This window comes from Ursus americanus, chromosome 31 (genome assembly GCF_024610735.1).
Source record: "Ursus americanus isolate L20-20 chromosome 31, mUrsAme1.1.p, whole genome shotgun sequence".
Taxonomy (NCBI): Eukaryota; Metazoa; Chordata; class Mammalia; order Carnivora; family Ursidae; genus Ursus; species Ursus americanus.
This window is the reverse complement of record NC_142157.1, coordinates 7049210-7059741: the sequence shown is the minus strand read 5'-3', so window position 1 is coordinate 7059741 and position 10532 is coordinate 7049210. Positions and strand designations below refer to the sequence as shown.

The 10532-nt window shown below is 42.4% G+C and overlaps 1 protein-coding gene across 7 annotated transcripts in view; it reads right to left on the bottom strand.

Moving 5' to 3' along the window:
• Positions 1 to 1927: 1927 nt before the first annotated feature.
• NRP1 (neuropilin 1) overlaps positions 1928 to 10532 on the bottom strand; it is a 136995-nt gene continuing 128390 nt past the window's right edge. For 5 of the 7 annotated variants that reach the window (XM_087857881.1, XM_087857882.1, XM_087857883.1 and 2 more), the window contains 4 exons: positions 9726 to 10000; positions 9143 to 9239; positions 6894 to 6944; positions 1928 to 4813 (listed from right to left, as the gene is read on the bottom strand). In XM_087857881.1, the coding sequence (XP_087714007.1) occupies positions 4524 to 4813; positions 6894 to 6944; positions 9143 to 9239; positions 9726 to 10000 (713 nt within the window). In that variant the 3' untranslated portion in view covers positions 1928 to 4523. The remainder of the gene's footprint in view (positions 4814 to 6893; positions 6945 to 9142; positions 9240 to 9725; positions 10001 to 10532) is intronic. The other 2 variants (XM_045786408.2, XM_045786406.2) reach the window with 1 other exon arrangement.

Genomic DNA, 10532 nt, shown 5'->3' with positions numbered 1-10532 from the left:
GGTCATCGGGGGTTATTGTTAAAACGACTCGGTGCGTCTGGGGTATGGCCTGAGATTCTGTAGTTCCAACAGGTGTCCAGGTGATGCCGCCATTGACGCCGATTCTTGGGCCAGCTTTGAGCAGCAAGGCCCTATGTGAGCACCTTGCAAGATAATGCAGGGCTGGGAGGTGGTAGAAGCAATGGAAAGGGAAATGAGATGAGATACATACTGAACTCATCACGTGACAACCTCCCTAAACTTTGGCTTCCTCACAGAGCTGCTGTGAGGATAGCGAATGCTCTCAATAAAAAGAAGTACAATGACGTGGCCATAGAAGATTCTCGTGAAGTGGAATTTACTGCTCTTCTCCTAAAATGTTAGGATCGGTTCACTGGACTGGTATTGCTAACATGTTACACGCATGTGGTAATACGATGTTCACATTTGTATCATCTTCCAATGTTTCTTTGGAACAGTTTTTTGAAAAGGTTATTTAGTCTGGTCTTGCCTGCTTTGGGTGCTCGGTTCTACTTACTTTGAGGCTCCCTTCACTCCCTTTCTCAACCCCCAAGCTGAAAAGCTGGTGAAGATCCCTTAGTGGATATAGTTTAGGGAAATAGAGCTAATTCTTAGCAGAACTGCTTTGTAATGCCACACAACAGCTATAATTACCATTGGGAAGCAGAAACATGATGGAATGTTACAAAATCCATTTGATTTGCAAAAGGACCCAGTGTGATTCAGCCCGTGTGGCAATTAATAAGGTATTAGGGAAGACAGGAGATGGAACAATAAATAATTTTTATGCTTTAAGTTAAATGTTTCAACCCTCATGACACATTTAATTCCTGACTTTAGGAAGTATTGTGCAGTGATGTAGTCCATTTAACCGAGTAAGAAGAACCTAGCCTAGCAGCTAGCCAGGGGTGAAAAGCGTGTATGTTTAAGGCTTTCTCAAACAATGAAATGGAAATCGTGTTACTCAAGGGCCCTTGGCAATTTTCAAGAAGCATCTCTAGATTAATTCTGATAGACTCCTTGCAAGTCATCATGCTTTCTGGAAACATCCTTGAAGGTAGGTAGACTTTAAAACTTCAGTGAAGTGATTACCCAGCTCTGTCTCTCTCTGACTCCTCTCTAAGCAGAGTCCTAAACATCCCCGCAATAGGGAAAATAGCCTATTCTGGGGTAAATCTGGGAAGATGCAAAAGGCAAAAATGTCCAGAGAGAAGCAGGAATACTGATTCACTGCAAGAGCTGTGCCTAGCGACCCACTTTTCAAGAAGTTCTTATGCTTTCAAATTTCCCTACAATCTGAAGATGGTAAAGAAAGAACTATGGGTCTGTGGAGAGTAGAGTTTAGTATAGGCCAATTTTGTTTGAGCCAGTTTTGTAAAGGGTCCTACTCAGCATGCTTTGGCTTAACCCATCTGTTGCTTTGTTGTTACTGCTGTTGTTGTTATTATTATTATTACTATTACTATTATTTTGGTCCCAGATGGAATTGGAATTTTCCCAAGAATTAGCAAACAGCCAGTGGCAATGCCAGGCTCCACTCTGCCTTAAGCCTACGTGTAGCATAGGCACGCACATAACCGTTATCAGTTTATTACTCGTTTTCTACGAGAACAAAACTCACCAAACAGTATTTGTGAATTTTAATTAAAAAAAAAAATCTTTACCAAGTGGATTAGTGATAGAGCTTCTGACACAAGATTTAGGGTTGAAAACTTTCCAAGTATAAGGCTAGATTCTCTATTCCTTATCCTGATAGCGCCCGATTTGGGTTGATTGTCTACTTTCAGGGTATGTCTTTTTAATCTTCTCTCCTTATTAGGATATACTTTTTCAAAAACAACTTTAAAAAATCTTGAAAGTTATCTGATGCTGGAATAATACCAATTTCTTTAACAATCACAAAGCTAATAGAATAAAAGCCATCAGGTGTGGGTATTTTATGAAAATGTTTAATTCAACTGTCTCTTTGGAATGTAGTAGTCATAGTTTGGGATTGAAGTTACAGTTCGATTCTATGTGTTTTTATGCTACTCAGTGTCTGAGAATACAAATGTCATTTAAAGTTAAGGCTTCGCTGTTCATTTTGAAACAACAATTTACAAGTGTCACATTGTCATAGAAAATAAAAATTTCTGTAAAAAAAATTTGCACAAAATTTTATGATCGTACAAAACATGAAGCAATCATATACCAGTAAAATGAAAACATTTGACTACAGAAAGTCTTATAGATTTCAATAAAGAAAAAATACGTTATTTTACACCTTTAAAAATTACGAAACAATCTAAAACAATATAAACTGAACATTTTGTAACACTGCCTTTACAAATTAATAACTTTATAAACATATAATTTTTAAATATATTTATCAGTGCAAGATACTTTAAAATTTAAAGTTGCAGTATCATTTTTCCTTGGCTAAGGACAACTTTAAGTCTGTTGCCTTAAAAAAAAAATCAGGTCTTACTTAGTGCTTTCATCCCAGTATGATTCTAACAAGTGAATGAATGCCTCTGGGGATAAAAATCTATTCTTTTCTCATAGTGATCGATACTTTCCTGGAAACAAAAGGCATCCTTAATCCAATTAAACCAAGATGAATGGACTGACCCATCCGTGATGCAAATGTGACTCCCACCAATGTATCTGAATGGGACCCCACAGCAGTGTAAGAAGGGAGGAAAATCTAAAAGTTCTTCTGTATACCATGGCCTGATAGGAACCTTCTGAAAACAACCACACCTTCTTTGGATTAATTCACATGCTGCCTGATAAGATATTTACCTCTCTGTGCTGTTGTTGGAGGCTTCCGTCTTATCACCCCCCCCCCCCCCCGCAGGCTTTTTTCTTTGTGAGCCCCTGGAAGTTTCTAGATGCATTCATTCAAGTCTCTGTTTTTTCAGGGCTGCTCCTAAATGGATGTTTTTAAAGATTTGTTTTGACTCTACTCGTTTTCTTTCTCCGTCTTATCTTAAAATACTTCACCCCAGGCACTCAGATTTATAGTCACTTTCCTAAATTAACTGTTCTTTCTTCCACTTCCCTTGTCTGATTCAATAGCAAAACAAGAAGGATCTCAAGGGTCAGTTTGTAGGTTTGGATGTAAAAATCTCATATTTTTGGATATTTGGAGAATTGTATTCAGTCCTTCCTTTGGGTCTCACTTGAAAGCCAATTAATATTACCTCTTCCCTCAGCTTATCACTCTTTCCTTAAACGCCAATGCTTCTATCACAGGTCATTTTGATTGGAGCAGACAGACAGATGGCTTAAGGAAAAAAGATACTGTCACTTTAACCAGTTAACAAGAAAACCAAAGTTAGACTTTGGAGGGCAAAGTTAGGAATTTCCCTTATTTATTCATTTATTTATTTATTTTTAAACATAAAGTCTAGCAAAATTGTTTGCCATTACCAGCCGGTTAAAGCTGCAAGTTTCTTTTCTGGACAATGGCAAATGCTTAAGTTCTAAGAGAGAAAAAAGACAGAGAGAGAGAGAGAGAGGAGAGAAAGAGTTTACATTTGAAAATACATTCCATATGAAAGACCAATAAGAGAGAATATTGCAGCTTTATACAAAAGGGTCAAGAGACATGAAATTGAACTACGGAAAAAGCAGAGCAATTAAGCCACATCGCCAAATCTTCGGAGCCCTTGCCATCCCGGGGGGCTGACATCTCACACTAAAATATACTTTCTTCTTAGTCAGTGGGCCACCAGGGTTTGATTAAAGAGTAGGGCTTTCACCAGCGAGAAACGGAGCGGGTCATTAATGTAACACAATGCGAACCAGTACAAACAAAAAGGCACTTGAGAGGACATAGACTAGCCAGTGCCAAGGAGTTTTCATTGCGGTTGCCAGCAGTGTTTGGTGATGGCACAGTTTCCTGTATGGAGTTCACAAGCACGAGGTTTATACAACACTGGAAAACATCAAGAAAATCTGACGGTATTGCTTTGTAAACAGAGCTGACACACGATACCGGTACTGAGGATACGTTCACGTAAAACGTCCTAATCCTTCTCTGCCTATGCACGACGCGGGCAATTATGCACAAGTACGGCTTCAGGAGTCCACTGAAGGGCGGGTTTTCTACTCTATTCTGGGCACTGGGCTACAGGTAGCATGTCCGTCAAAAGGGCCCCACTGAATACACTTGGTGCCAGCATCTTGGATTTTGCACAGTTTCCGAAAAGAATCCATCAAAGGAGGAGGAGAGAGAAGGGGAGGGAGAGTCGAAATGAATTATTAAGTCATTCATACTTGGTCTCAACACCAGCATTGGATTCGATTCTTCAAATGAAACCAACAGAAAAAAGCTGACTGTACATGATTCCGATTGTGAACACAGCGAACTCGTTCCTGTCGTCGGCCATACTCATCGAAGCTCCTGAGAAAAGCCTGGCTCAGCGTCATCAACGCACTTCCCAGCCTGGACAGTGAGAGAGATCAGCAGTTTCCCAGCACGCTCAAGTTCTGACCTTCCACGGCAGTTCTCCGACTGTCTGTGCCCCTGCCCGCCTTCATGCCTCCGAGTAAGTAGTCTGTGTGTTCAGTTTGTCTTTTTTCAACTTCACGCCGTCCACGAGTTCGAAGTTGTAGTTCTCCAGGGCAGACAAGTTCCTCTCTGACATGCCGTTGTGCCAGCAGGCGCAGTAGAGCACCACCCCGCACACGGCGCCCAGGAGGACCCCCAGGGCGCTCATGGCTATGATGGTGATGAGGATGGGATCCAGGGTCTTCAGCACATTGCCCGGCTTCCTGGAGATGTTCTCATCGCCTTCTCCTGGGCCTTCGTAGCCGGGGGTGCTCCCTGGGGGACAAGCAAAGTGGGCCCTGTGAGCACCGCCAACATACCAGATGAAAGCAGACAGAAGAACAGGGAAAAAGGAGAGAAAAAGCAAATCACATGCTCCACGTTGGTCTGAACTCTCTCAAGGGCCTGCGGGGGTTCTGGAGTGGGGTTGGGCTCCCCATCGCCAGGAAACACCCACATTTATGTCTGACTCGCTGGGAACTGAGGTGTGGGAGGTGCCGTGATTCTGACACAACGGTGAGCACCTGGAGACCACGGATTCTGGGCAAACAGGGTTCTAATCTAATTCAGGTTCCGCACAGCCGCCATCTGCACTAGACTGGAATCTGTGTTTGTAGTCCCTGGTCGTTAAAGCTTTGCAAAATGCTTGGTCACACGTTCAGTTAGCAGGGGGATTTCACCATGCCCCGTGCCTTTGCCTGCTCCCCACCCCGGGCCCAAGGAAACCTTCCAAGCTCCCTGCATGTCGCACCGTTTCCAGTGTGTCCAGGCACGGGTCACACGCGTGTTTGCTCCCCCACATGTAAAATCTTCCAGTCAAACAGATTCCCCCCCTCCGAGTCCACTGTGGTTTCACTCAAGAAGGACAGATCTTTCAGAACAAAGCGGATGCTTGCTGCTGACATTTAAGGCGGGTTATGGCTCAAAGCTAGAGAGCGTGTCTGTGTTGTGCTGAATAGAACACATTTAATAATCAGCATCTTTGCAGACTGGTGCTTTCACTGGAGACAGTCACGCTGCTCTGCAGTTCTGTCACTGGGGAAATGTTTTCTTTAGAGTGGAACATGAGAAATTATTAACATGGGAGCTTTGAGCCTAATTACGTGGTACTAGAAATGAGACCAAAATGTTAATGCACAACATGCATAGTGTTTACTTAATGGTGTTCTGATCAACAAAGATTCCAATCAAGGAAAACTAAAAATAGGAGACGCAAGTCCCTAAACAGAGGAAAACAAGCCTTGGGGCATATTCATATTCTCTCCCTTGAAACATTGTTTTGAAACAACCTCTAATAAAGTTGACATCTCAGTATGGGCTGCGCAACTAAGCCCAATGAGCCGCATGTCAATGTTATTAACAGCTTCGTACGGTGCCCCCTTATATGTCTCTATCAAGTTCCAGACTGACTATGCTGGGTCCACATTTCTACCGGCCACAGGGACTGATGCTGACGGGCAGGACACAGAGCTGCTGGCAGCAGCTGTGAGTGAGGCTGGGGCCAGTGTCCAACAACCCGCAACTGCTCTCTGGGAGTGGTGGTGGAAGCTTCTAGAAATAAAATAACATCAGGCAGGGCCCAACTCTGGTCAAGTGTCCTGGATTTGATCACAAAGTAGTCAAGGAAAACACACATTTTCAGATTTCAGATTTCAGCCCAGTTAACTGGGCTACTGAAAGCCAATCACTGCTCTAAGTTTTCAGCCTCCTCATCTGCGAATGGAGATCCACAAGCCTCAGACAACATACGAGATAAGACCTGAAAAGTACTTGGGGCATACTAGCTCCTCAAGAAATCCTCCCCACCATCGTCATCACTGTCTTCATTATCATGAAGTTAGGGTGCCCATGTCGAGGACGAGGGAACAGAAGGATCAAGCACAGAAGCTTATCACAAAAATTGGGCTCTGGTCCTCAAAGATCATATCAGGATATCAACCAGACAAGAATTTAGGTTGGGTTTCAAACTACTGCGTGAAAATCAGTGTCGGTCTTTGGGTAGGTCATGGACTCCCCTGGTTTCCTGTTTCCATCGCTGTAAAGGGAGAGTGTTTCACCTGTTTATCCTCTACGTCATCCTCTAGCTCCGACAGGGCAGGGCCGGGGCCGGCACGCTCCCCCGGGACTCAGCCACTCACAGGAGCGGGACCTGCCCCGCTGCTCCCCTAGATCTCCGGGTGGCTAAGAAGAGAGCCCTCCATGGCAACAGCCCAATGCACAGCACCATGGGCAGAGACGTTTATTTTAGTTGACCTGCTTTGATCTACCAGTGCCTAGAGCTCCAGAAAGTTGCTTCATAAATATAATGAAAGCCAGGGCAAGTTTTTTTTTAAATTGGTCAGCAAGATAAACTTACCTGTTTCATCAATTTTGTTTTCTGGGTTCCTTTTATCCAGGTCTGCTGGTTCTGACAAGTCAAACAAAATTGAAAGAGATATTTGAACTGCCAAGAAAATCCAATACACACAAACCACATAAACCCTTACACATACACACACACACATACTCAGACTAATGGTGCTGCTAGATTTCCTTGGGAATTTGTAGTGCAATCCAACCCCACCCCCTAACTGCAGAATAATGGAGAGGCGGTGTCAAAGGACTAGGAAATTGGTGTCACATCGAAATCCAGCAAACACTGCTGTTAGCAGAGTGTATTGTTTCAGGAGAAGAGTGGAGTGTAATCGTTCTGGCATCTGGAATGTGGGGGAAAGGTGATGGAAACAGAAAAGAGTAGTGGGGTTGTGCCTTAGGCTACCATCTTGTGCTTTTTGTAGAGAACTTCTTCCTAAATTTGGGAGGGCTAGTTAGTTTTCCCAAATAGTATTACAAGCTCTTTGAGGCAAGACACTGTGTCCCCCAAAATAATAATAATAATAATAATATTATAATTATAATAATAAAGTAAAATAAATAAAATCTCTGGAAGAAGTAGAGTCCCAGCAGCCCAGTGGTCTTGAGGCGAGGGCAGAAAGTTTCAGGTACTTTACTGACTGCCATATTCCCAACATTTATAACAGTGTCCAGAACTGAAAAGGTGCCTCAATAAATATTTGTTGCATAAATGTGTGGATAACTGATAAATAGTTGATAGTCTCCTAGCGTCCATAGCCAAGTATTCAAGGATACATATGTGATGACTCATTATAGAATCACCTTAGACATCTTTTTACTGGGACAGCAACATAGCGTATTTTGCTGGTGCTTTAGTTGTGACTTTCTGAGCACGATGCCCAGCAACAACTACAGCCATGTGGACCAGTTCCATGAAAAGAAAAAGGCTCATTGAATCGTCTTATCCCTCATATATTCACTGGAGCACTTGGGTGCTGCTTTGCGTACAGTATGCAGTCCGTTAAAACTTGTCGAATGGAATTCAATTTTATTTCTTTGTTTTCATTTATGGAGTTCGCGCTCACATTCCAAACACCTCATTTTCATTTTGGAATAGGAAAGCAGTGGCATTGCACGCACACTGTGTAACTACATGAAATGCATATTTTAACAACAGTGTAGACTTGGGCATGGGCAACCTGGAGCGTAATGTCAACTGACATCTTAGGTCTTATCATTTCCTGCGAAGACCGGCTGAGTAGTGTGACATTAGGTACATTCCCTTACATGGTACAAAGAGGCAGATCTTTATTCACTGCTCTTTTCCCTTAATTTCTTTAATTGACTGTATCAAATTATTGCCACTTTAGGGTTACATATATTCGATATATTGTATAATAAAAGCTTTGTAAATTGCTGAAATGACCAAAAACCCATTACTGCCAACAGACCTCCTTTGTCTTAAATTTGCCCAATAGGCTTATTCCATTTTGTTATAATTAACATCCTATTATATGATATATAGTAAAAGTTGAAGTGTAGCAAATGGAGCTTAAGACTAATTACTGTGCTATTACATTGCCATTAGTGACGCTATTTATAATTATACATCAAGAACCGTGGAATACAAGTTGGTTTCCGACGTCAACTTTCATCCATATACCAGACCAACACATACCGTACACTCGGTAGTACTAAGCAAGGTCTCAAAATTTCATTTATTCTTTTGAGTTCTTTCAACTATTTTTAGAGTCAGAAACATCTACTTATTTGTAATAAAGCAAAGAATTATGGCCACTATGATTCATCAACAATGTAATCTTAATTAAGTTCACTGTGCTCAAAATTTTCAAAGACCTGCTGTTTTGTTTATACACCTAGATATTTGGAATTATCCAGACGTCTGAGTTTTCCACTTTTCATCAAAATGTTTTGGCATGGTATATTTAGCCTGTAAGCTGTGAGTCTTTCTTTTTTATCTTTTTTTTTTTTTTTTGGTGACTCTTTCTTTTTAGCTATGGTTTTTGGATTTCACATTATTTACGTGGTTTTGCAGGTTCCAAGCAGACACTAAATGAACGAGGTTAGGGAATGGGGTAGCTAAAGGTAAACCGACCTCGTTTTATGCCCTGTTGTACCAAAATATGCATTTCACACGATGTCCTTACAGCCCACATTGAAATTCTAGGTCTAAAGGAGCAAGACAAAGACCCTCGCGTGAAAATCTTCATGCCCCGGGCAAGCGTGTCTTGTACAGCAGTTCATACTCACTTGCACAGTCCTCTTGGGAAATGTGGTTGTTAATACTAATGTCATCCACTGCAATCCCACCAAGATTTCCTTTTCCGATTTCGCCTTCAAAAATCACCTAACAAAATGAGATCATTTTCACAGTATTGAAATGTTCAGTCCCGAGTAGCAGTGTTTACAAATGCTTGTTCAGTTCAATCTATGGCACGTAAATTAAATTCATGAGATTTCACCTAAGCACGCGCTTTGCTCATCAATCTATATTAACTGCCTGGTGATGGCATAAAACTTCTCCTAACACTCTCTTTTTATAATTCAAAATTCAAAACTGGGGAGAGCGGCGAATAAAAGGAATGTTCATTGTGACAGCCCAGAAATAAGATTATAAAGTACTAGTATTCTCCCCTCTTTTGCAGCAAATTGGTTCTATTCCTGAAATATGCTACTGAGGGTATCATCACTGCAGCAAAATCCCAGGTTTGGGAAACACCTGAAATAATAATTGGAATAATTCCCACATCTCATTTACATAATTTCCAAAATATCATCCCCATCTCCCGTCTCCCTGAAGGAGCTGCCCTCCCGCCTGGGGAAGACCGCACACCTGATAAAGTTTCAGAGACTTGTGGAGCAGGACCCGCCCTTCCTTCCAGTGGTCTCCTTGGTGTCCGATGGCCATCCAGACCAACTGATCATACTCCTCTGGCTTCTGGTAGTGCAGCTTGACCCTCAGCGTGCCCACGTGCGCACCAGACATGTGATACCAGAAGGTCATGCAGTGGGCGGAGTTCTGGGAATACACCACGGGGCTCACCAGACGAGCCACTTTGCCCTTCTGGTTTTCATCCGCTTGGGAATAGATGAAGTTGCCATCACCTGCTGTGACAAAAAACCAGGTTAGGGAGAGTGGCCACATTTACGACCCCTTCATTGCTTCTTTCAAGCGCCATGACTCGAACCTTCTCTCCTGGGCTGAGCATCAAGAACCTAGATATGCAGTGGAAAGGGAAGGGTGTGCGGTTGTTGGGGAACCTCTTTGGCACCTAAGGCTGAGCTCCAAGCCTCTGTGAGTGGGTGTTTGATGGGGAGAAGGCTGTGAAACAGCACTAATTCGGGCACTCTGGATTTGGAAGGCATTGTCACATGGCCATGGCTGACGACCCCCGTTGGCCTTTGCATCGTTGCAAGCACATTGAAAGCAGAGGGCAGACCTATTTTCACGCAACTTTAAAACAGTTTCAGCAGCACGGATATGAATACCGACATGACATGGAATAATGTAGATGTTTTCTTATTTATCATTTGAGCTGGCTGATGATACTTTGGTTACTATCACTGCTTGATAATAATACACTTGCAGTTTTCCCAAATAATCTAGTGATCTTTTTCCTCCAAATTCAGATGGTTTTTC